Source organism: Pimephales promelas, chromosome 14 (genome assembly GCF_988280905.1).
Source record: "Pimephales promelas chromosome 14, fPimPro1.hap1.1, whole genome shotgun sequence".
NCBI classification, from domain to species: Eukaryota; Metazoa; Chordata; class Actinopteri; order Cypriniformes; family Leuciscidae; genus Pimephales; species Pimephales promelas.
In genome coordinates, this window is record NC_142782.1 from 7,755,818 (window position 1) to 7,783,677 (window position 27,860).

Below are 27,860 nucleotides of genomic sequence, written 5' to 3' on the forward strand. Positions count from 1 at the left end.
TCAACAGATTGGCTTTAAAAAAACAGTTTGCATAAGGATGCATGACATGGTGGAAGGATTCCCGCGGTTGAGCGATTACGGGTTAAGAGTATTTTTCATGCTTATGCACTTTTTTTTGGGCCAATGTCTGTTTGCTTTTTTGCTATGCATAAAGAAATAGTGGTATCCTTGTTGAAATGAAATATCTTGTTTGTTTTTAAATGGGCACCATATACAGTATATATTTTGTTTTAATGTAATGCAAAGTTGTGCATGAAGATTATGCCTGCAACTTAATAGGTGTAAAATTTGTAGATCATAGTCTCAATTCACCAAAATGTAAGCACTTTTTTCTCTGTTTAAAGCATGTCATTTTTTTGTGTGATAAAGTGATAAATTATTTCAACCATGTTACTACTTTAAAATGCTGTTTCTATCACCTAAATAAAACCTCGCTCTGAACTCTTCCCCTGAGTTTCTGTTAATTTTTTTTCATTTATTCATTCTGGATACACACACACACACACACACATATATATATATATATAATTGATGTAAAATAAACATGCTTGAAGTAAAATCATGGTTATTTTAACGCATTTCATTTGTTGGGAGTCTTTAATTTTTTTTTCAAAATAATTTTGTTAAAACTCAACCTGGCAAGAAAAAAAAAAAGATTTTGATGACAATTAGGCACAATTCCACACAAATGGTCAATAATAGGATGAAAAAAAAAATCCTGTAGTACAATAAATTATGCATAATTACATGCAACTAACCCTGACACCAACCAATCCTGACCCTATAAGTACATGCAGTTAATTATTACTAAATCAGTACTTAAATGTATAATTACTTTATAACACGGACACTTTAAAATAGTGTCACTTTTAAAATAGCTTTAAACGACACTTTAAAATAAAATGCAACCCATTTTTTTGGGTTTAATAAAATAAAGTGTAACCAAATTTGTATGTAGGGTTCCCACACCTCGGTTAACTTCAAGTTCAAAGACCATTCAAGGACTTTCCAGGTACAACACCCTCAAATTCAAGGACTTAATGTGGGGACAACATAGTGTAGATCAAATAAATTATAAAATATTCCAAATATCTTGAAACTTGCATTTTCCAGGCATCATGTTTCAGTGGTCTCAGCCTATATTTTTGCAATGTTTCACGATGTGTTTGTGAAACGTTGAGGTACCATCGTAGCCGTTTTGTGCACGCATGAACGTCATGGCAACGTATAAGTACCTCACACGGGAAACACTTAATGTAACGCGTAAATATGAGTAACTGACGTAAATCAAGCGAGCTAATATTCAAGTGTCCCGAAGTGTTGGCGAAATAACACGTTAGTGGACCAAATGGATTTTTTTTCCAGAAAAGCTCTTGCACAAAATAAATTCAAGCACTTTCAAGGACCTGTATCTATTTTCAAAAACTTTCCAGGTCCTTGAATTTTGTTTTTCAGATTCACAAACTTTCAATGATTTCAAGAACCCGTGGGAACCCTGATAAAAGTGCTAGTGGAATTTACTGTATTGCTGATTTTAACTAAATTCTTGTTTCCAGATGTAACATCAGATGTAACATCAAACATCCAGATGTAAGTAATAAGCATTTTTGTCAAATGTCTTGTCATGTGTTGAGACTCGCCTGTAATCTCTGTGAAAGAAAAACAATTATGGGGAACATCAATGTAGAAAACTTTATTACAAATAGATCTAAATTTTATAAAAAATAATTCTACTTTTGAAACATTTTCAGGAAAAACAATGAAATACAACAGACATTATTGTCATGAAGCAAAAGGCTTCACATTCACAACAAATCGCATTCATCTAAAAATCACAGCAAATCTAAAGTTAGACTTTTGATTGTACGATATACTTGGTCCTTCACAGAGTGTGTGTAATATCTATTTAGCTTGTCTAAGGCCATAAAGAGTGAAAGCAGTTCATTTGCACCAGGTTGGTGTGGTAGAACCACACATATCTGGTAAATATTTGACATGTGCTGTTCAGACAATCAACATTTTGTGTCAAGATAAAAATGTTATAAAAAACCTACCTGAAATCCACTAAAAAGTGCTGAGGTATAATTGCAGACACAGTGTTTTTGTCTAGAGTTCTTTGGAGATCAGTCTCAGTTTTTTTATATTGTAGAAACAGACTCTTAGGAGTGTGATGAAGGGCTTTGGTTTATTTCTCGTCCTCTGTTTCCATGTAACACAGGCAGAGCTGCTCTTTTGAGAGCAGGATGAGTGAACTGCCACTGCAGTGCCAAAACACAGACTGGACCTGGAAACTGCCTGTGAGGAAACAGAGGAAGAAGTTAGACTTATCCACACAACTTCCTTTTATGCAAGCAGCTTCCTGTATAGCTTATGGGGTAACATTTCCAAAAACAACTATATATGATGATCAAAAGTTGTAAAAATGGCTGATTATACTCAAACCTGTGTATGTATTGCTCAGGTATGCACTGAAATAAATAAAATCTGTCCAATACGAAAACTGATAATTTCATAAATAATAATCAAGTTATGGCATATAGTACACATAAAATGTAAAAAATAACTACTTTGTCTGCATAGTTTAAACACTACAAATTAAAATCATCTGAAATTCTACAAGTAAACGAAGGCATCACAAAAATGGATATTTACTTTAAAGATTACATTTAAAAGTGTCAATAAATTCCAACATGACATTATGACTTTTGCGTAAACATACTGTACACGCCACTTTCGAGTCAAGTGTATGGCGTGTTTGCGTGTATGTCTACGCCATTAATGTCCGAGTGATTCCGCGTGTCACTCATAAATGCCATTAACCCCAGTGACGGGTAGGTTAAGGGAAAGGGTTGAGGTAAGTCATATATTTATATATACAGTAATAACGTTAAGTTAACGGCGTTCATAAACACGCTGAAAAGCGATTATGCATGTTGATAGCACGGCAAAAATGGAAATATGAATTGGCGTGTCATACACACGCTACTTCATGAGATCAGTCTGATAAATTCTAATAATAATAGTTTTATATATATATATATATATATATATATAATAAAATAAAATACAATTTAGATTAAGAATGCATGATTAAATATCAATAAATGGATACCAATTAAATTACACACACACACACACACACAAAAACAACAACTAATCAACATTTTTATAGATTTTGATGATTAATAAATTAAATTATGGAACATTTTCATCATGCTGGCTTTGTTGGCATTTTAATAAGCATTAAGCAATGAGAGGTTGATTTTTCCATGGTTAATGTGCAAAAATATCCGCATCTTTTGCGTCAGTGGAAATTTACCATCCTATGTTCAACCACAACTCCTATTATTATATTTCACATGTCTGGTGAGACGTGTCAAATATATCACAAGAAGAAACTTAAAGCGGAAATATGAAAAATCATGATAGACAGGTGCAGTACAGACTCGTTTGGTTTATGATGCTGTGACATAATGCCACTAATATTATAGGGAAAAAACACTGCTAAATAAATCTGGTCATGGAGGAATATATTTTTTTGAAATACATTTATACAGCAAAACTGTTTTATGGCCAGTAAAACATATATTTATAGCAGGCAAATTTACTGACACTAGCAGGTTTGGCATAAACTATTATAGAGCTTCTAAAGGTGCTATCTGCTTTATTATAACACACAAAACTGTAAGTGTTGTTTAAGCAATAGTGTAAAAGCTTGTTTGAAAATAATGTTGAGTCAAGAACTGTGGCGAAACTGGATCCTTACCTTCAACTGGTACATTCACAGACACACAGCCAGCTGGCGACCACAGATACACTTTGGTGTTTCCGGTACAGAGAGCCAGCCGGGGTCTGTGTGGGTCCCAGACGAAGCAGCGCACAGGACCCGTCTGTTCCAGGACGGCCAGCAGACCGAGTCTCTGCATGTCCCACACCCACAGGCTCTGAGGCATGTTATCTGACAGAGGATGGACACAGCGTCAGCATCTCAACAACAACATGAAGCACAGTTGTTAGGACATCTGAATAGGAAGAGTAAAGTCTGTTTAATGCAGGGGAATTTCCCAGGATGCCAGGGCACCAAATGGTTCTGAAAATGCGATTCTGGTTGGCACTGGCAGAATGTAATGCTTCTCATAATGGCTATGTTGCCAAATGGAACAAGGGGCATGAAGATCGAGATGAACTACACAGAAAGATAGAAAGGAAACGTTTCTGTGAATTATAAAAGTGTCTCTGGGCATGGAAAAGTAATGGAAATCAATGAGTAGTCCAACCTTTTTAAGGCAAGACACTACAGGCAAAACCACTTTTTTCAGTCACTGGTCAATTTTGTGATTTGCTTTTTGCTTCTTTTAGACTAGTTAAAAGAAAACATCCAAAATAAACATGTATGTGTTTATTCTATTACACTTTATCTGTTTGCATCAGTACATTTAAATTACAATATATGCTTTCAACTTTTTTTCCGCTGCACTGAGCCTGAAATCTCTACTTCCGTAGTCCTTACATACAGCAAATTCTACATTCTAAATGTTTTTACACGGTGCTTTGTTCATATAACTATGGAAGCTTATTTCCACCACAGAATAAATTTTTTTAATTTTAATCTTTTTTTCTTGTAATTGCGAGATTACATATCAGTTCTGACTTTTTATCTCAGAATTGTGTGATATGTCATAATTGCAAGTTATAAAGTCATAATTGCGAGATATAAACTTGCAATAGCGAGAAAAAAGTCTAAATTGTGTGATATAAACTCAATTCTGAGAAAAGAAGTCAGAATTCGAGATAACTCGCAATCTTTTTTTCTCAGAATTGAAACTTGCAATTGTAAGATAAAAAGCCACAATTATCTTTTAAAATGTGTTTGTGAATATATATATATATATATATATATATACACACACACACACATACACATACAGTGGTGTGAATAAGTTGACACCCATGCTAAAGTTGCCAAAAAAGAGGAATAAAAAAATCATCTTTTGGATGTTGATCTTAATGCCTTAATTAGAAAAATAAGGAAAACTCCAACCTTTAAGGACACAAATTTTCTTTGTGGATGAATAATGTATCATAAATAAATAAATGTTTTTCCTTAAAATACAGGGTGCATAAGTCAGGGCCCCCCTATGTTAAATTCCCATAGAGTCAGGAAGATTTTTATTTTTAAAAGCCAGTTATTTCATGGATCCAGGATAATATGCATCCTGATAAAGTTCCCTTGGCCTTTCGAATTAAAATATCCCAACATCATCACACACCTTCCACCATGCCTTGAGATTGCATGGTTTTACTTCAGTTAGCCTAATAGCTGGTTTGATTTGCATTGAAAGATGATCTTATGGAAAGTACCCCATGCCAATCTCTAGGACCCCATTTACACCTGGTATTAAAATGCGATCTGTATGGGATCCCTGCTTGATTCACATTCAGGACTTCATGAATACATTACAGACACAACCTCACCATTCTTCGTAGCAAGGTAGCGATTATCAGCACTAAAAGCCATGGCAGAGATGCCGATTTTAGGGTTGGCACGGTCCGGATCGGGCTTGATTACTGGCACCAGGGTCGGCAGTTGTGTGATCTCATCTGTAACAAGGTATTGAAGTCTATCTGATCAAAATGTAATAGCATTATTTTCACAGTTTATTTGTATTTCCCCACCTCTGTCACTTTTATGTGCATTAATGCTTAAAGCATATTTTACAATTTTGTAGGTTTCTTACACCAACATATCTTCAATGTTGGGGAAAGTAAGCTTTTAAAAGTTGTCTATTACAATATCACATTCCTCCCTAAAACAGTAACTAATTGCGTACTTAGTTACTTTTTTATGGAAAGTAATGCCATTTCTCTCAACATGGGTACAGGAGAGGTGTCAGTCAATAAATGGGAAAACAAAGCATTACTTGTTTGAAAAAGTAACTCAGATATTTTGTTGCAAATCTAAAAGTTATGTGTTACTTTACTAGTTACTTGAAAAAAGTAATCGGATTACGTAACTTGCGCTACTTGTGATGCATTACTCCCAATGCAGCATATCTTGATTTTTTATTACCATTTTCCTAGTAATTTTTTTTGTTTTTGACAGTTTAATTGGGCTACTTGTTCAGTTAGGCAAGTAAAATTCTCTTTAACTCGACCCTTCAAAAATCCACTTGTCCCACTTGACAAGCGTTAACGTTGAGCCCTGCACATTCATATGTTCATTTGCTCAAGTTTACGATACATGACAAAACATTTCAATGAATGTTCAAGAATGTACTGGAGAGAGCTTTGCACTGTGAATTTGAGAGCATGTCTACACATAGTACAACATACTCATTTCAAAGAGTAAAGAGTTCGGGGGCTTAGTATGATTGTAACATGAGATCTCCATTACTATGACATTGGTAAGATTTATGTAGTGTAACTGCAGACCTTTGTCAATAATCCAGGTCCAGCAATAGAAATAGTTACTTATTCTTAATGACCTGGCACCAAGTTAAATATTTGGTGTCCCACGAGCCAGTGCTGTCAGCAGGCAATATTAGTGCAAACACCTTCCTTACATTAGGAACATACTGTAGTTTAACTGTAACCAAGAACTGTACACAACATTAATGAAACTTACACTTGCTCTGTGTGCAAAATAGCGAATTATCCACAGTCAGCTGATGAATGGAAAGATCTTCACTGCCCACAACCGGTCTTTTCTCCACTTCCTTAAATACCACCTAGAAAAAAAAAAAGAAAAAGTATTAGATTATGAAAAAAATACAGATTTTTTTTCTAGTTTGCATACATTTTGGACTTTTTTTGGTCTAGTTTGTGCAACCTAGGGCTTGTTGAAAAAAAATATAAGCATGTGGCGACAGTTCTACAAAATTATATTACATTGCTTTGCATGTATTGTGACACTTTCAAAGTGTAATGTCCAGTGAGTGTGCGCGAAAAGTGTGTTCAGTTTTATCCGAAACAGGTGCACATGAATCTGGCAACATTTTAATATGTTAATTCTGACAACATAATTAATATGTTAATTATTAATAAACGACAATTTTGCACTTATTTTATCTCATTTGTTAATACATAGCACACTTATTTATTTATTAAAAAAAATTGTTGCTGCATACCCCTCTGACACTGGGTAGTTTCGCCCCTGGTTTCAATGCAAACACGTTTACCATGTCAGAAAAGTCATACATTTGAAGCTGCTTATGTGATGCAAAATGTTAAAATGTATTAAAATCATGCACTATGGTAAAAGTGTTTTGAGGTCTTAACATAGTATTGTGCAAGGAACACGAAAATAAGTCTTTTTTTAATCGATCAACCGCACCTAGTTATAGGTGTTTATGAAGTTATGAAAAAATATAGACAGAGACATTTTCCAATGGGTTAAGCCTGTAGAAGTGCTGTTTAAAGTGCCAAAATAAATCTTTTTGGATATTACTAGTAATGCATTGTTCAATATAGCTGTTTGTGAATGTAAAAGGTCTGCAAATTGTCATGCTACGTTACTGTCGCTCAAAAGAAAGAACCGTTTCTGAACTGCCTGAAACGAGTCAACAGTAATTCCAGTCTTAATTCTTGTGCGAAACCTTTGTAGGTTTGTGATATATTTGCATAATGCCAGCCTATGGTTTTCATTAGCTGCCGGTGAATGTTGTCTACTCAAACACAGTAGTTGTAGCTGAGGCCTGGAAGAGTTTGGTTCGTGTTGTTAATGTTGAGAAGACACTGTCTTCCATGCTGCCAAAGCAAATCCCCTTTGCATGCATTTTAAAAGGTTGAGGACTCAGGCTCGAATTAACATGCACGTTTATTCTACTGCACAAATTATAGTGCAAATTATAATTATAATTATAATGCTGTAAAATCGACGTCATTGTTACAGTTTGTTTGCCAGTGTATCAAGTGCTGAGGAAGTCTCTGGAGCTAAAATTAAAATATGGTAATGGCCGTTTTTTTTCTGATTCACAATGTAAGTGGTTGACCAATCACAACAGACTATGGGATTTTTTTTTTTTCAAAAGTAAGAAAACTTTTGCTATTTTTATAGCAAATAAATATAACAAACAATTGTTCATTGTTTCGATAAAAAACGATTGCAAAATGACGGCCTTTCCATTAAACTAAAGGGTTAGTTCACCCAAAAATGAAAATTCTGTCAGTATTTACTCACCCTCATATTGTTCCAAACCTCTATGTGTTTACCATAGTAGGAACAAATGCATACTATGGTAGTCAATGGGGATTGAGATCTGTTTGATTAAAACATTCTTCCAAATATCTTTCTTTGTGTTCAGCAGAACAAATAAACACATAGAGGTTTGGAACAACATGAGGGTGAGTAAATACTCACAGAATTTTCATTTTTGGGTGAACTAACCCTTTAACTGATGTTATGCGTCTAAAACGTCTTTTTTTCCTTGCTCCCTTTCTCCCTCATTTCTGCTCCGAGGTCTTGATTGTGGCATTTATTTGAGGTTTAGAATCCAGTATTCCAGTAATTATTGTTTATTTTATAAATTTAATAAAGAACTCATAGGCTATTATGTCCATTTCAGTGTACTTTTGTGTCCATTCGTTTTTCCTTATATAACCAGTAATTGCAAAACGAAAAATGAACGGTTGTTGTGTGCATGCATAGTTGAATATATAAATTTTTAATTTGACCTGTAGGCTACACACCAAATGCTGTGCAAAAACATAGGCCTAAATATCGACAAATTTTCAGATTTTTGTTTGACCTTTTGCCCTTCTATTAAACATTTTAAGGGATACTCCACTTTTTTGGAAATAGGCTCATTTTACAACTCCCTCAGAGTTAAACAGTTGAGTTTTACCATTTTCGAATCAATTAGCCGATTTTCTGATATTTAGAAGAATATCACTAACCAGGCCGTTTCTGGTCTCATTGACTTCCATAGTAGAAAAAAAATATACTATCGTAGTCAATGAGACCAGAAACTGTCTGGTTACAGATATTATTCTAAATATCAGAAAATCGGCTCAATGGATTCGAAAATGGTAAAACTCAACTGTTTAACTCTGGGGGAGTTGTAAAATAAGCCTATTTCCAAAAAAGTGGAGTATCCCTTTAAAATATTCACAAATTAATATTAACTGGTTTTATAAATCCAAATTAGAACCTGGAAATTAGATAGAATTATTGAATGAGTGCTGAATGAGAAGAGCCATATAACCACATATAGGCGAGTTATTTAATAAATATGTCTGAAAACATATCTCCATCTCCGCTGTTAGACGGATGCGCCAGAGAGAAATGCATGTTTCATACGGATCACATAATTAGTATTATTCAAATTTGTTAGTTTTAAAGTGGACATTTCCAGCTTTAGCCTTCGTCGATATTTTGTTTCAGTTCTCGCACTTCAGTTCACGGAGATCATGAAACCTCGCCTGATTGTTTTATTTTATTTGACAAAAGCACAACGTTTTCTTGTTGTTGTGAGTTTACACACAAATAAAAGTAGTTGCGAATAATTATTATTATTTTCTGTATGACCAGAAATGATAGAGTAGATAATGATGTTTCCTCTGTTGATAGGTAAATACAAGTGTTCTCGTCCGCGCCTCCATACCGTGCGCACAAGCTTAATGGACAGTCCCTCCCTTGTGCAAGAAGCATTTTTTTTCTCCAGAAGCCCTTGAACATAGGACTTGCAGAATACAGTAAATTATAAGTATAGATTTATGTTTTTATAGTTCATATCACACACCAACCATATGCACTCCCGTAACTTGACCTCACACCGCGGTAGGCATCTGACGAACGCAATATTGCGGTGATGCGGTTATCGTCACACCCCTAAGCACACTAGAAGCACTTTAAAGTAAATATAGCCTCTCATATAGCAGCCCCCCCACCCTCAGACATGAAAAACACTCAGGAGAAAAACACCTACAGCTTTGGTGTTTACGATGGTGGCTGGATGCTCAAATTCTGTGATCTTCTTCCAGGTGATATGATTCAGGATCCGAACCTGATGGAAAGCCCATCAAAACTCTCTTTTATACACATTGTATAATATTAAACAAGATATTTTCCATCTGTTTCTTTAATAGATTGCCTACCTTTTCATCATAGCTGCCAACAGCCAAGAACTGGCTGCTGGGACTCCACGAGACAGACTTTATGCCTAGAGACCACTCGTACGCACTGAAGGAAGACAACAAGCGGCCATCCAGCGAATATAATACAATTTTATACTGCGGAGAGAAACCGATAGTTAATACTTCAGATTTTTATAAAACTAAATTGCTTCAATGATAAAAAGTCCAATTCTGTTTATCAATGATGAGAGGCATTCAAACCCCTGTGTCTGTATATGACAGTTTGAGTATGAGTCGTTTACAGAGCATTTGATGCTTATTGCGCTTACCAAAATTAAGCTCCAATTTGAGTGGCTGGATTTAACAAAAATTCCGTGGCACAAATTACGTAGATTGCGCTCACATCTAATTAGTACATCAGTCCAAATAATAATTATATATGACAAGTAAATCTGCACAAAACTGCACATCCAGGCAACAAATAATAATGAATGTTATGTAGTATGGTCAATGACCAAAATCTGTGAAAGAAATCTTTTGTGAACAAAAGCATTGATTTTCTTTACCTCGAGACTGTTGTCCCACACTGCAAGCACACAGCCGTTCGGAGACCACTCCAGCCCTGCCAGATCTTGAGTCTCGCTCTCAAAATGCTACAGACAAAATGGAAAAAGTTTTTGCAATAATTGTAAAGTTTAAAGAGTAACTAAACACTTTACCAACTTTTTTAAGTTAATGATCTGTAAGAATGGATCTTTATTAATACCAGTCATTGATTCGAGTAACTTTTTTTGGCATTTGTTTATAAAGTGTTCTATGTCTACAATATATGGTGTAAAACCGTCTTAGTGCTGCCCTCTTCAGGTTGAACGGTGGCTACTGCAGTTGAATTTTCCTATTGAATGTTTGCGGTGGTACGTGACACAGCGGTTGTTGGTGACGTAGGCAAGTTCCATACAAAGAGATGCGTCTCAGGTGCATGCCCCCCTCCACTTTTCCAGCATTTTTCAAATATTGCCAGTGGGTGGAGTCAGGCTCTGACCAGGGGTTTAGTTACCCTTTAAAGGTTGTATCAGCGATTTCAGGCCCAAACAAAAATTCATAAGCAGGCTGTCAAAAAACGCGTCTCTAGGTAGCCTAGGCTCTGAGATCTGCACACAAAAACAAATAGGTACAACCACCACTCAAAATCTAAATAAACAGTGTTCTAACCAATCACCGACAGGGGCGGGTGTTATTTGTTTTTGCGCTCATGCACGGCTCCTGCTCGTGAAGTCGGAGCTGAAGAATAAGCCAGGGTCTATTAACTCTATGCTATCAACGTATGGAGCTAGGATTGTGTCTTTTTATAAGTGAGAAAATAAATGATCTGAGAGAAAAAAAAGTTACTTTTTTGAGGTAGCCTGTCAATCTGAATATAGTGTGTTTTTGTGGCTTTAAGAAATGCGCGTGCATGATCGAGGGAGGGGCGAGCTAACTTGTTTGGTTTGGGATCTCGCTTCAAACACAAACAGAAGTGACATCACTCACAATCGCTGATACAACCTTTAAGTAACATTTGTTGTACTGGCTTTATGCTGATTTTAATTAAATAAACAATCTGTATTTACTATAAAATATAAAATATATAGTCATTTAAAATTTAAATGTTTTCATGACTATCCAAAAAGTTGATTTACAAAAAGTGATAAAAAATAAAATAATAATAAAACTTAATATGAACCAAAAAGTAGTAAATGCTAAAATAATTGTGCCCCAAACAAAGGGTAGTTCTTTTAAAACATTACAAGAATGTTTAGTTACACTTTACAATAAGGTCTCAGTAGTTAATGCATTAACTAACATGAACTATTAATATACAGTTTTTTTTGTTGTTTTTATACAGTTAGTTTCTTAATAAAAATGTTCATTGTCACATGTGTATTAACTCAGGGGTTTTCAAACTGGGGTCTGGGGGCCCCCAGGGAATGCTTGGGGGGGTCCTTGGAGAGGTTTAAAGAAAGCGGTATAAAAAAATTACACATTTGATAAAAATAAAATATATTTTATTTTATTTTAAATAAAAATACAAATTAAAACATTTGATTAAAATAAATTAATAAATACAATTTGATAAAACTACATAAATAAAACTTGATTTAAACAAATTAAAATAAGAAAAGCAGTACAAACATTTCAAAAGAAATAAAATAAATAAATATATCATTACAAAGATTGAAAAGCCATACATTCAACTCATTTTAAGACAAAACTTTTGATCTTAAAAATGTATTAGTAAAGGTTCAGATTGGCAATCTAAGATTAATAATTGGTGAAATAGTATTGCTCATTGTTTGCTTTGATCATGTTAACTAATGTTAACAAAAGAAACCTTATTGTGAAGTGCTACAGAAATGTTTAAGTATTTGAGAATCAAGTCATTCATCTTCATCTGAAGTGATATTTTGCCACTTTTACTAATGAAGACAATAGACAAAACGGCAGGAGATTTTAGGAGAAAGATGGGTGTGAAAGATCAGCACATGCTGTAGGCTGCATTTAAACCTGCTTCTCTTGGTTTTCTGAAGCAAGTGTGCTAACCATTAGGCCACAGCTTTGACACAATTGACAACTACCATAGACAACTACCAACTGTACTCACTCTGAGAAGATGCCAGTCATCACACACAAACACACTGATGTAGTCTTTACACTCCCGTCTCTCCGCCAGAGCCATATAACGGCCATCTGCAGTGAAGTCCATACCTGAAACACATTTATGCATTTAAAGCCTAAAATACTCAACCATATATTCTATAGATGTGTTTCATGAACTGACCGGGGCACTGTTAAAGTATCCATAGTATAGAGTTCCCTACGTTCCGTGACGCTTTGTGCGAATTATGGGAGCCACTTCCGTTAAACTGTAAACAATCAGCTAAACGTTTGCTCTATGAACACAATAATAAGGATTTTTAAAAACTGTGAACAATAAGACGACATTATTCTACTCAGCCTTCAACCATCAAACATTATAAGGAAAAGTGTAAAAGCAGACCATGATTTAACACCAAAAACGTAATTTCTGCAGCAATATTGCGGAGGTGTTAAAATATAACTGTATAATGTACGTATTGTAAAATATAAGAAGATAACCTTAATCAAAAATGTTCATTAACTTTAGCATTTACTAGCTCTAGAAACATTCCAGTAAACACTGCTAATAGGGATTACAAGTGAAAAGGGGAAACAATTCATTTTTAAAGCATTTGTGAGGAATTTTTTTAAGCATTCCAGTCAATTATTAATTGGATATATCGTAAATTAAATTGTGAAAGCAGACCACAAATGCACATACAGCTATGTTGTCCTTTTTTATACTGTTACTGTAGAAAACTGTAAGGAAAGCCTGGTTTCAGTTACTGTAAAAGCAAAAAATACATAATTTGACAGTTACACTGCCATTCAAAAATCTGGGTGCAATGAGATTCTTTAAAAACAAATTAATATATTTATTCGGCAAGGGGTCAAGGATGCTTTAGTTTAAATTGATCAAAAGCGACAGAAAAGACATTGTTACAAAACAATTCTATTTCAAATAAATGCCATTCCTTTGAACTTTTCTATTCTATGAAAGAATCCTGAAAACTGCTCAAGTTTTATGAAGCACCACAAAATATGAAGCAGCACAGCAGTTTTCAACATTGATAATAATGAGAAATGTTTCTTGAGCAGCAGATCAGCATATTAGAATGATTTCTGAAGGATCATGCGACACTGAAGACTGGAGTAATGATGCTGAAAATTCAGATTTCTTTTATGTAATTTATTATTTAAAATCAATATTTTTGGTGTACAATGGTGTACAAATGCCTCTGCCAATTATCTGACTTATCCTCGTGAACGAAGAATTTATTATCTTTATATACATGGGATGGGTAAGTCCACAGAGGCTTCCATGTCATTCTGCCATCTTACTATACTATAATAGCAGAGAGGAACATAAAGTACAAGGCCAACGCGTTTCCACAGCATGTTTTCGTTCAGAGCCAACGCGACTGTCTGAAAGCAGTAGAAGCAGGGGAGCAGAGCGGTGTGAGATGCTTCACTGTCCTGGAAAGTTTAAAAGGCTGCATTGCAAATCCTCGTCACCACAAAAATTCCAAAAATAGATTGAAAAACGAAATGAGACCGGAGATTACAAAAAACAGGGGTTAATACCAGGATAGCTCTTTCCAGGTGATAGAGCTAATGCAGGAGAAAGAGTTCAAGAGTCTTAATTACAAGCTTTTTTTTCATTGTTTTGTTGTGTGCTTTATTATATAGACAGATGAACATTTATAGTTCAAAGTTGATGATGATATCTAATGCACGTAGGCTACTTCTTAAAATATAACGAATAAAGAAGGCTTAACTACTTATAACAATCGTTCATGTTTTTCACAGTCAGAAATTCACACTGAAATATTAGTTAACTCGTTATGTAAGGTTGCTGTTTGTTTGAAATAACAAACCTGTTCACCTGAAGGAACACTCCACAAAGTGCTAATCCTGTCATAGCTTTTTGGTACATAATAGTTGCCGTGGCGTAGATGCAACGCGCATTTCAAAAAGCAAGGCGCTGGAGAGCACAATCTTCGTCTCTGAATGCAAAACACATTTTCACCGCTAGATGGCAGCAATTCCTACACATAGTCCCTTTAAAATGTATTCACCCATCTTAAAATATAACAGACAAGTAATTTTAAAATGTAATAATATTTCACAGTATTACTATATTATTAATCAAATACACTGGACAAAAAACTTTATTCACCAAAACATTTGAACGTGTCTTAAAGGGTTAGATCACCCCAAAATGAAAATTCTGTCAGTAATTACTCTCCCTCATGTTGTTCTAATCCCGTAAGACTTTCGATCATCTTCGGAACACAAATTAACATATTTTATTATTAAATCTGAGAGCTGGATCACTCCTCCATAGGCTTGTAAGAGTTCGAAACTGGCCAGCCCAAAAGTTATGAAAGACATCTTTAATATAGTCCGAGTGACTACAGTGGCTCAATCTTAAAGGGTTAGTTCACCCAAAAATGAAAATTAAGTCATTAATTACTCACCCCCATTAGGCTTGCCGCGATAGACGGTGTTGACGGTGTTACCGGTTTTAAGCCCCATCACCGGTGACATCACTTTCCCACCGTGACACCGCGATGTCTTGACTTTTTTTTTTTAAAGTATTCGTTTTTGCTAAAATATTTATTTGAATTAATTAAAAATAATAATTTTCAATTATTTAGTTCTGAAGAGAGCATTATAATTAAAAATGAACTGCGCAACGCGTGCCGTCACGTCACAGATCAGCAAGCATCAGGATTCCATTTAGCACGTGTGGAGACGAGAACGAGTCAAATTACAGAAAAGCAAGATAATGGCGGAAGATTTGGTGTCAAAACGCAATGCAAAAGCGCCTGTTTGGCAATATTTTGGCCAATATATATTAATGTTAATAAATGCCAATTTATAGTGTTTTACTTTTTTTTTAGAGTGCTGTCATTTATGTAGGCTAAGGTCCTTTTTAAAGTTTTTATTTTATATTCGTCTCTTTTTATTTGGTTTTATCTTATTTAAACTTTGTTTAATTTATTTAGGCCTATTTTGTTTTCTTATTCGTTAATAAACGTTTTATTATTATTTTTTGGGCCCACAGTTTGCCGATTTTCACTTTATTTTTATTCGTTCGTTATGCTAATAAAAGTTCTGTCTATATTTTATTCGTTTATTATTCTAATAAAAGTGCTGTCTAAATAAAAGTTTATTGTCAGCGAGTTTTTTTTTTTTTTTTTTTTTTTGTCCATTCCAGCAATTGACGCTGAATTGCAATTGACGCTTATTTCGAAAGTGAAAGTATGTCATTTATGTAGGCTAAGGTCCGTTTTGAAGTTTTTATTTTATATTCGTCTCTTTTTAATTAGTTTTATCTCATTTAAACTTTGTGTAATCTATTTAGGCCTATTTTATTTTCTTATTCGTTAATAAACGTTTTATGGTTCTTATTTGTTTGGGCCCACATTTTGCCGATTTTCACTTTTTTCAGCCTATGCATGGGGTTATTTTTATTCGTTCGTTATGCTAATAAAAGTCTATAAATAAAAGTTTTATTATCAGCGAGTTGTTGTTTTTTTGTCCATTCAAGCAATTGACGCTTATTTCGAAAGTGAAAGTATAACGCGCACGCATTTAAAAGCTATTTAACCCCCCCGCCCTGCCCTCCACGGTGACACCGGGATTACCGGTGTTGTCACACGTCGATTAACCGGTGGGAAATTTTCCTCACCGCGGCAACCCTAACCCCCATGCTGTACCAACCCCGTAAGACCTTCGTTCGTCTTCGGAACACAAATGAAGATATTTTTGATTAAATTTGAGAGCTGTATAACTACCACATTGGCTGCCTAAGGGACTGCCTCTTGACGGCCCAGAAAGTCAATGAAGAAAATGTTTAAATATCCCAAGTGACTACCGTGGCTCAACTATATGTTTATCAAGCGACGCAAATACTTTTTGTGCGAAAAAACAAACAAAAATAACGAGTTTATTCGACTATTTCTTTTCTTCCTTGTAGGCCAGAAACGAGACTTCCTTAGATTTCCACGACGCATGCGCGAGAATTGCGATCTGAAGTAGTGTAAGCGGATCGCAATTCTCGCGAACTAACCCTTTAAGTTTATCAAGCGACAAGAATACTTTTTGTGCGCAAAAAAAATAAATAAATAAAAATAACGACTTTATTCAACTATTCATTTTCTACTCGAGATTTCACGTAGTGTAACAGTGCAAAGCTTCTGGGTTATATGTCTAAAAGCCTTTAAAAAGTGATACATCCAGCTCTCAGATTTAATCAAACATATCTTAATTTGAGTTCCGAAGATGAACAAAAGTCTTACGGGGTTGGAACAACATGAGGGTGAGTAATTACTGACAGAATTTACATTATGGGGTGAACTAACCGTTTAAGTGTAGTTAGCTCATTTTTGCAAGTAGCTTGTGGTGTAGCAAACTCCTTTTTCAAAAAGTACCATGATTGTTGTTGAACTACTTTACATGAGCTACATTGTCAACATAGCTTCCCCTACACTGGACGGACGTCAATTATGTTATGAATGGAATTGTGGTCCATAACTTTGACCCATGACTGCACACATGGCTAAAATTGTCATAATTCACTCTGGTAGACAGACAACACAATGCTAGCACAGAAGCACCTTTCAACACAAGTTTTCCATCAGCTGATCTGAAGGTTACAGCTCAATCCACGAGCGACAGGGTGACAGATGACTGAATCCACACTCTGCTGGCCAGAAAATGACAAACTATGGCAGTAATACATTATATGAACCTGAAGTGTTATGAGGACTTTGTGCCATTTAGCTCACGCCTGGCTAGATGTCCAGGGACAAGACTTATATTACAGGTAAATATTCTCACATGATTAATGCTTCTGTGACCCTGTCCTTACATCTCCACTCCCACAAACAGTTTATAAAACTAGCTATACCCCAGACTAGTTCAGACACTCAATGTCTGCACTTACTCGCATTCACTCACCTTTCTGGCAGGCTTTAGGATACTTGATGTAGGATACGGATTTTGTGCATAGGGACCAGACGGTGACTCTCAACTGTGAAGATAAAGCAAAACGATGTATAGAAAAGTAAATATATAAAATGAATGATACAAACCCATTTTCCACCTTCAAGTTGTCAACCTTGAGATTAAAACATAATTCAGTGGTGTACAAGTTTATAGGGTTAGTTCACCCCCCAAAAAAATTCCATAATGTACTCACCCTTAAGCCACCCTAGATGTATATATTTCTTTTTTCAGCCAATCACAATCAGAGTTATATATATATATAAAAAAGGTTACACTTTATTTTGATAGTCACTTTAGACGTTCTACTAATTATAAGTAACTTTTCAACTACATGTCAACTAACTGTCATTAGAGTATTAGTATATTATAGTAGACTGTCAGTAGACTGTTAAGTTATGGTTAGGTGTTAGGCTTTGGGTTAGGGGAATAAGTTTACTTGTAGTCGCCAAGTTACTTAAAGTCATTTGAATGTCTGTTTGGGGACCAACAAAATAAAGTGTTAGAAGATATTAAGCTGACAGCCTACTAATACTCTAATGACAGTTAGTTGACATGTAGTTGAAAAGTTACTTATAGTTAGTAGAATGTCTAAAGTGGACTATCGAAATAAAGTGTTACCAAAAAAAAAATCCTGGCTCTTTCAAGCATTATATTGGGAGTGAATAGAGCCTTAGGTTTTTGAAGGCCTTCTGAAGAGAAGCGATGCGTTTTATAAACTATAATCACTGGCTTCCAGTAATGGCCGTATGCGAGTCTAATTCTGCTGGAAGAGTGACCTCTCTGACCCGATAGAGCTATCTCTGAGAGGATAGAGCAAAATAAAACACAGATCACAAATTAAAACAAGTATTTTTAGGGAGAAATGATGGAGGAGTTTGTTGCCCAGTCCTGTTTCTTTGAACCATGAGAGGCATCTACTCTTACCTAACCTTACACAACTCCTACATCATAAGTCGGGTCAGAAGTTTAATGGTGACCTGCCACTGGACTGTAGATGAAAATTTGCAATTGGCTAAAAAAAAAAAAAAAAAGTATAGCTGCTAGTCTAAGCATTTAGTAAAAAGATATTGGGCCCTATTTGAACACTCTAAAACACAAGTGTCAAGCGCAAAGCGCAAATAAATTTGTGGGCAGATCTCGGCGCTATTGCTATTTAACCGGTAGGATAAATGACTCTTGCGTTTGATGCAAATCTAGGGGGTGGGTCTGAAATAGCTTCATTATTCATAGGTGTGGTTTGGGCGTAACAGGAAACAAATCAATAAGAGAGTCATATCACATTCCCTTTAAGAGCGTGATGAACGCAGTGCGCTTGTTCCACGGCACAATACAATTATAACGGCGCATTTACCAGGTGCACTTCAGATTCGGTTCACAACCTAGGAGATTGGTGTTCTCGTCAGGGCTGTAAAAGAAAAAGAAGTGACATTGGGGATGGGACAAACCCACCCAAATTAGCTTTGGTTAAACATGCATATAATAATTTGGGTAAATATGTAAGATTTAGGCCTATTTTTCCCATTGTCATGGACACAACAATGATTTCCCTTGTGTTTTAATATTTTTCATTATAATAATGAATCATTTGCCAAAAGTAAAATGCATCCGTGTAGATACAAAATCATCTACAGTGTATGTGCATTGTTCACACTCTGTATTATGGCCAAGTATGTGTGCTTAAAATAGCATCTGAATGTTGGTTTGACTAGGTTTATTTTCTGATCAGTGGCACAATTGTTTTCTGGAACTGCAAAATAGTACCAGGGATTGTTTGCGCCGGAACACGCCTCCTTTTTTCCGCTGAACCGCCCAGGGAGCTGCAGTTCATTCCCTAGTTTGCCGGCGTGCGTCTGTGGTGGGAAAAGTCCGCTTTGCACAGGTGCAAAATATGAATGATACATGTGTCTGTGTATGTCAATTGCGCTGGGCGCAAGATAGGTCCCATTATGTTTTAATTAGCATTTTAGCAAGCATGTAACCTCTCTGATTATAGATGGAAAAGACTAACATCAGAGTGGAAAAACAGCACTTTTTGCACTTTCAGGCCATTTATCAGTGAAATATAGTTGTTTTTTTTACCTTTTAAAATGTAATAACTCTACTTATGGCCCGTAATTTTTTTTACAGTCTATGATCGGTACGGTACGCTTGGAACCTCAACAGAGGTGGTACCATTTAAAGTGAGTCTAGCCGTACTGAACCGTACCATTCAGTGGAATAGTGGCAAAATGAGCCGTACCGAACCATACCATGCAGTGGAAAAGCACCATTAGAGACCATGAATCAAAATGTTAACTTTTTTTGATATGTAATGATCAGACTCCAGAAAATCTTACTGCACTGGTAAAATCAGACACTAGAGCCTACGCCTGACGGTTTATAAGTTATTATGAGTTATTTTGTACTTTTCACTGCTGTAGTGCCAGTCAAGCCAATCAGAGCAAGCCTTGGTGACATTGTAGAAGGTGTGAGGACTAGCAGCCCTCACAAGTCTTCAAGACTCACGGTTTGGTCTGCCCGATCACTTTTAGGGGAGAATGCTGATCCTAGGAAAATTTAACAATGATGATGGGGTTATGCAATGCTATGCGCTTGTACCCCTAAAAAATAATTTGTCATGAAACCTGTGCATAATTACAAATATTTTATACCCAATTAGCCATACAAATGTGTTTTTTGTCAAAGAACAGTCCAACAACTTAAAGGTATAGTTCACCCAAAAAATGATAATTCTGTCATAAATCAGTAAACTGGCCTGCCGTGAACAATAAAGCTCTGCTCAAAGTCAGCACATACAGTATTAGAAATCTAGTATTTACTTGCCAACTTTATATTTTTCAGTTGGAATCCTTTAGGTGGCACCCTAGAAAAGCAAGCTGACTTGAAGTTATGTGATTTCAGTCTGTCAAATTTTCAAACAAACAGCCATTAATATGTACCATTCCCTTTCACAAGTTCATAAGCTGCTTTAAAAATGAACGTTGCAAAATGACTTTTATAAACACTGCATGTGTTAACACAGACAGTGTACTGTTTATTTATGGAAGACTGTAACAGAGACGTCAGACGGAAGACACAGACAAGTGTCCAGCCATCATTCACCCTCACACACTCTCTAGACAAACAGCAAGAATTTCAGACAGACACTTCATTCCAAGTGCATGGTGAACACACACAGATGTCCATCATCTCAACACATGTAAGTAATTCTTGGAATCAAGTTTAAGCAACAGACGACTATGCTGGCACTCAGCCCAAGCGTAATCGGGACAAACGGACAGAAAGAGAGATTACATATTACACTACCATTTAATAGTTTGGGTTCAGTAAGGTATTTTTAATTAAATAATTAATACTTTTATTTAGTAAGGATGCATTACATTGATCAAAAGCATCAGTTAAGACATTTGTTACAAATATTCGTATTTCAAAAATTTAAATATTTCTATTCAAGTATCCTATTTTTTTTGTGTGTGTGTGTTTTTTGTTTTCCATAAAAATATTAAGCAGCACAAGTGTTTTCAACACTGATAATGAGACACATAATAATGATTCAACATTAAAATGATTTTTGAAAGATCATTTGACAAGACTAGAGTAACTATAAAGGTCCAGAGTTCTGAGTTCACACTGAGTTCGAAATTTTTTCACATTATAAAATAAATACAATCTCACATTGTGTCCATCACATATACACACAGTCTCCAAAACTTTTGTATGTCCTAAAATGTTTGGGATCCGTAGCAATAATTTTGAGATGTGTTTTTACAATTTTTTAACAATAGTGAACATGGCCATTTTTTACCATACCATGATATTTGTCTATAGTAGTATTTTTTTTTTTTTTTTCAAAATATGGTGGTATAATTTGTTTGTTCTTTTTGTATTTTGCTTCTCAGGTTTTGCATTATTAACCAGATCATAAGAACAGTGTATTCTCACTGTCACCTCACAGAATTAACCAACAGAGATGAACTCAGTCCATGGACTGTCTGTTATGAAAGGTCTTCATTTATGGGCAGCAACAGCTGACACGGTTCATAACCGACTCCTCCTACCGCCGTACTTACATTGAACTCAGTGGTGTTGAGTATGTGTCGCCCGTCAGGACTCCAGCGTGAGGAGACTAGTCCAATTGAACCCTCGTCTATCTTACAATGCCAGTCCGGCTGCTCTAGAGACCATACCTGAAAGGGAATAGAGAGAAACACAAAGGCCCTTCACTAACAAACATATCTGAGTCCTGTTGCCTTGTTCAATAGCTCAACATGAAGGACTGGCGCTGGCTCCCTTTACAAAGGTAAGGTAATTTAGTGTGTAAATTAAACTATAGAGGAAATTTGATCTAATTGTTGAAAAAAAAAATTAAAATTAAAATTTTAAACCTAATATTTCAAAGTTTTTAGAGGAATTCTTAGGCTGAAGTATGGGTTATTTGAAACCCCAAGATTCAAAATTGCCGTCTAGCTTGTACCATTGTTGCTCCAGATATGAATTATACCTCAAATCATGTGTCTCGTTTAAAAGACTGTGATTTCGATTCAAACACATATGCAATGTTATTCCTAAATGACAACAAAATTTAGTCTTTACAAGTACAAACACAGCGAACATTCAAATCTGCATTTGAGCTGCCGCTGATTCAGAGACAGCAGTTGTCATGTAGGCAATAGGTATGAAACCGCTACACAAACAGTCTTTACAACCACACAGTATCATTATTTCTGTGTTACAATAATACAATAAAGTACTGGGATAAAAGTTTATAGATTGGATATAAACACGGTAGCAGTATCAACATAGAGTAAATGGGCCGGCTCTGACCAATTTGCTGCCCTAGGCAAGATTTTACCTGGTGCCCCATGCATTGCCGCCCATTTCACCCCATCAGTGTTGGTGATTATTTAGTCATATATATATATATATATATATATATATATATATATATATATATATATATATATTGCAAGAGTATTACACCTAGCATTCAAGTTAAGTCCCCTTTGTTTTCATATGTGCTTTTTAGCCTACAATACAGATTATTTCAAGGCAGCTTTACAGTGATAACAGGAAAATAATGCAACAAAGTTTGCTTCTCCTGTACAGCAGATCTAGAAGAAAATAGTGTCATATTCCATCTTAAGTATGTTCAGAGATGGTTTATTTTGTTGTAAAAAAAAATATAAAAATGTATTTAATTTATATACAGCCACTCTGTCATCACCCAAATATCATTCATGCACATTCAATGTCATTCAAGCAACCAAATGTCATTCATACAACTATTCATTGAGCACTAGCAAAAGTGTTTGTTTGGGAGTTGATGGCAGCAATCTTCCACTTAATTATGGCATGTTTCATGTTTGGTCAACATGAATGAAACTGCTAAATGTCTTCTTTAAGGTGAATTTTACATAAAACATTGCTACTTTAAATAAACCTGTAGCCTATAAATATTGTTAATAATTTTAACATGAATAAAAAAAGCCATATATTCCCCCCCTGCACAACTGTATAGTAAAACATTAAATAATAAAAGTGATAGTAAATGCGTTTAAAAAAAACTGAAATGATTGTTACAAATCGCATTGGGGGCTCTGAATAACTCACTTAACTTAACTAATAAAATAATAAAGTTTAAGGTAAATAACTGCCATTAAATTATTGTATCTTACGAATATGCAATTAGATAAACTGTTCATTCATTTCATCACTTTACCTCTGTCTTTATCCCCTTTTATCATCATCTCATCTTTTTGGCACTTTATCTATCGCAGACCAATTTAAATGCTAATTTAAAAGTGTCATGAAAATTCGTCCATCCGTCACAATGAGGAAACTTTCACCTGTCTCGAGCTGACAGGCCCATTTCTACAGTGCCCTCAAACGAAAGCAATGCTGTCTACATTGGATGCGGTGAGGGCCGACACTACACAACAAATTAACAGTAAACTGATCGAGCGTGCTCTCTCTGTTTCTGATCCACTTCAAACACTCGCTGGGCGGGGGAAGATTGATGCGTCGGACCGGAGTTAAGTTAAGAGTTGTTTTGCTTTATTTTGTAGTATTTCTGGGGCGGCAGTGGCTCAGTGGTTCATGTGGGTTGTCTACGAACCGAAAGGTTGGTGGTTCAATCCTCGGTTCCACCTGACCAAGTGTCGAGGTGTCCATGAGCAAGACACCTAACCCCAGCTGCTCCCGACGAGCTGGATGGCGCCTTGCATGGCTGATACCGCCGTCGGTGTATGAATGAGTGTATGAATGGGTGAATGTGAGGCAAATGTAAAGCGCTTTGGTGGCCATTAGGTCTATGAAGGCGCTATATAAATGCAGTCCATTTACCATTTACCATATTTCAAATTAATGGTTTTAATATAGTATTAGTAAAATAAATAAATAAATAAAATAAAAAACAATAAATAAAAATCACTCATTTTGGTGCCCCTAGCATTTGCCCATGCCGCCTACGCCACGGGCCGGCCCAGGAGTAAATACCTATTGAAAGTAACTAGATGCTTTAAATGCATATTTTATCAATTACATTGTTATGCCAGTAGGCGGCGACAAGTGACTGTTTAAAATGCATGTCATCGAATCATTCATTCAAGAGATTCGTTCAAAAACACTAAATGTGTCGAAATCGTTGCCTTAATAATTCAGACACTGTAAGCACCAGAAGAGATGCCACATTTGTTTGTGCTTGCTGCTTAATAATCATTTGAAACTTAGCAAACTGGCAGCTACAGTATGTAACTCGGTTATGAAAACTAGTATGTAATATAAACCTAAATTAAACAATTTAATAATCAAATCAAAAAGGAATGTATATATGATTGATATTATGCTGCATCCACATTGAACCAGCGGTTTGGAAAATGGATGGATGGATGGATGATGATTCAGCAGCGGGCGCCATCTTCTGATGAGACTTGAGAATTTATTCAGAACGACCCTCACAGTGCATTATGGGTATTCTCTAGCAGTTAAGCGTACGGCTGAGTCCGAAAATGGGAGCTGCTGACTTGTTGCCTTGCTGCCCTGTGAATATTATATATAATATTTTTACTACAATAGTAAATCAATATTCACCACTAGAAATAACATCAGAGGTGGAACGTACATTTACACACAAACTGACGACTAACCGCAACTTTTAGACGCCATCTTTATTTTTTATTAGCTCAACTGTCACAGAATGAAAAGCACAGAATTGTGGGATATCAAAGGTAGCGACAGAGACATCTATGCTGCCTTCAAAAATCTATTAGATTAAGGTATCTCAAACTAACTCAAACTAACATTGGATTCGGACGTGGTTTGATGCCTTCCTACTTTGAATGTGTCCAAGTAGGTCCTGGATCAGTTGAACACTTGTTAATTTAATTAAATTTTTAAAGACCTTCTGGATAAAGACTGCACATACCCAGACTGAAAAGTAAAGGAAAGAGTGCATCAATAAATGCAATGGCAACTTGACATACCTGCACGAGTCCTCTTTTGTACATGGCACAAAGGATGAAGAGGGAGTCAGAGGACCACTCCATGTGCATCACTTGGTCCAGACATGTGTACAGGTGCATGATCTGAAGGGTGCTGATATCACGCACCACCAGGCGGTACTGAACACAGGTGGCCTACAAGCCCAAATTAAATGTGGTAATTAACAAGAAACAGGAAGATCAGTAAGGTGGTATGCTATTTAGATCATAGTCATATTTTTTTATGTATCATCTGATAATGTTGACAGCTGTAAGAAAAACAACTTTACCAAATATTTCCCATCAGGAGAAACTTTGCACAATTGATTGGATTGCTTGAAGACCTCGGAGAAATTCATGCTATTGGAAACAACAATAAATTACTGATTACTCTATGACTGGAAATACAAATATGAAAATGTAACTATAAATGAAATATAAATATATTGACTACTGTGTTGTTGCATACTTTAAAAGGCTGACAGTAACATACAACCCAAACGTTATGTTTGCACACAGAGACACAAAGACTGTGCCAAAAACCATAGTGAAAAAGACCTAATTCTTCACCAAAAATCAAATTAATTAAAGTAAACATAATACATTAAGTAAAAATAAATAAATAAATAAAACTATTTAGAGAGCATTAAGATTTTAAGATGTAAGTTTTTACTTTTATTTGCAATGATAATTACTCCCAATGGTGATTGATTCTTATCAGATTCTCATTACTAAACTATATTAACTATTTATAATCTAACATCAATCAACTGTTCAGACAGACATTTTATTATAATCAATCAGTAATCACAATAAAAGTACAGAAAGGCAGTGAACCTACATATTTTAAATGTAGCCTACGTTACTACAAATAATACCATTATGCATATAAGTACTATAGTTCATGTTTTGTGTTTTCACGGTACAGTAATGCAAATTATATTTTATTAATAATAGGGGGTGGTTGGGACACATTAAAATGTCACAATAAAAAAACAAATCTTAATTGTAAAAACATTTTGCGTTATTCTAAATATAGGTTATGTATTGATAACGGCTAGCTGCTAACGTTATAGTAATTCTTGAGATGCACCCAGGTAACGTCAGCTGGTAGGAAGGTTGTGCTTTAAATATTTTTTTAAGACAAAACCTATTATTACTTTTCGATCATTACAAGTTTACTACCGATGTGAATATATTGATTACTTCGTAATGATGTTGGATTTTTAGAAACGACTAGCATAATTATCCATTCATTATCTTTTGTCAGGCTTGGGCCGTTACATAGTCAACGCGAGCTACGCGAGAAAGCAACGCGAGTGACGCGAGCAACGCGCTCCCTTTCATAGTGTTAAAGCAGACGCAAGCGTCACGGGCGATGCGTAAAATGCAATACACCGGTCACGCAACAGGGGGTAGTAGATTTTTCACTGCAAACCTGAAAAAGCGGTGAAGCTCGTGAAGGCGTGCGTGGCTCTCCACAACTTTCTGGCATCCACTGAAGTGGAGTGGAGGCAGCACGTTGTGGGGGACCAGAACATGGTCGACGGACCACGGTTTTCGGTCGGCAGCAGCAGACCCTCCCGGGAGAGCGGCACTTGTCAGGGAGCAGCTGGCTGATTACTTTTTATCAGATGCTGGCGTGTTTCAATAGGCTACAGTGTGCTACGATTGGGTAGCACTGACAAATAAATTGATAAAAGTTCGATTTGAAGCATGAGTTTTTTATTATTATTTAACACTTTACACATTTTAACTTATTTGGTTTTATGTGAAAACCATTACACATTTTTTTATAATTTGGTATTATTTAAATTATGTAAAAACCATTACACATTTTAACTAATTTGGTATTTTAATTAATTAATTCATATCCATAAACCATTAATTCATATAACCAGGCTGGTAAATTTGTCACGGGCACTTTTCCAGTCCGTTTTCACCTGATTCTGTCTTTCCCATCGCGATTGCAACCTCTCTCCAGGCATTTTCCAACGCAATTTTATTTGAGTGTAGCCTAACGTTACTAATTGTGATTGTGAATTCTGTCGTATAAATGCGGATGATATAAATGCGGGGATAAGCTCGTATAATTTTTCCTCCTCGCCCGCCATTGTATTCAAACCTTCTTCTTCTGTTAACATGATATATTTGAATTAATGTACAATTCTTGCAATGTCGCCCCCACCGATAACGCATAGTATTGCGCGCATCAGTGCGTCGCGTATCAAAAACTAGGACGACACATTTGGCTACGCATCGACGCATAATGGCGGCCAAAGCGTAGCGATGCATAGCCATGCGGACGCGTATGCGTACCGATGCGTTGACTATGTAACGGCCCTTAGGAAAGGTTAACGGCTCCGTATCAGTTTGCTTACTAAAGTTAAACACTGGTTACACGTCTAACGTCTAAGTTAACAGAAGACTCGTTATGTGCGTTTTAACAATTTACCTTCCAGAGTTTTGTAAGTACTGATCCGAAGAGTTTGTTGGTCAGTTATTAAAGACCTTTTATGGATAAAAACAAAAAAGCCACTCATTAGAATCAACTGTCTCGGCCGAGGAGCGCTAAAGAGGTCTCAACCGAATCACCTTAATGTTTCGGAAGTGACGTTTTCGACAACGTCAGATTTGTTGTGCTGACGACCAATCAGCGCCGCGCTTTATTGTAGG

At 35.8% G+C, this 27,860-nt stretch overlaps 1 protein-coding gene across 2 annotated transcripts; it reads right to left on the reverse strand.

Annotated features, from left to right (window-relative positions):
* Positions 1–1,673: 1,673 nt before the first annotated feature.
* wrap73 (WD repeat containing, antisense to TP73) lies at positions 1,674–27,795 on the reverse strand. Of its 2 annotated transcripts, XM_039669855.2 has the most exons (13): positions 27,640–27,795; positions 25,475–25,544; positions 25,188–25,340; positions 21,777–21,893; positions 17,659–17,731; positions 12,716–12,819; positions 10,641–10,727; positions 10,096–10,230; positions 9,927–10,004; positions 6,626–6,728; positions 5,476–5,601; positions 3,767–3,958; positions 1,674–2,295 (listed from the first exon to the last, which is right to left on the reverse strand). In XM_039669855.2, the coding sequence occupies exons 2-13, from the start codon at positions 25,541–25,543 to the stop codon at positions 2,186–2,188; spliced, it is 1,347 nt and encodes a 448-aa protein (XP_039525789.2). In that variant the 5' UTR covers position 25,544; positions 27,640–27,795; the 3' UTR covers positions 1,674–2,185. The 2 variants fall into 2 exon arrangements, with proteins under 2 accessions (XP_039525789.2, XP_088975485.1); XM_089119359.1 differs by lacking the exon at positions 5,476–5,601.
* Between the last annotated feature and the right edge of the window lie 65 nt (positions 27,796–27,860).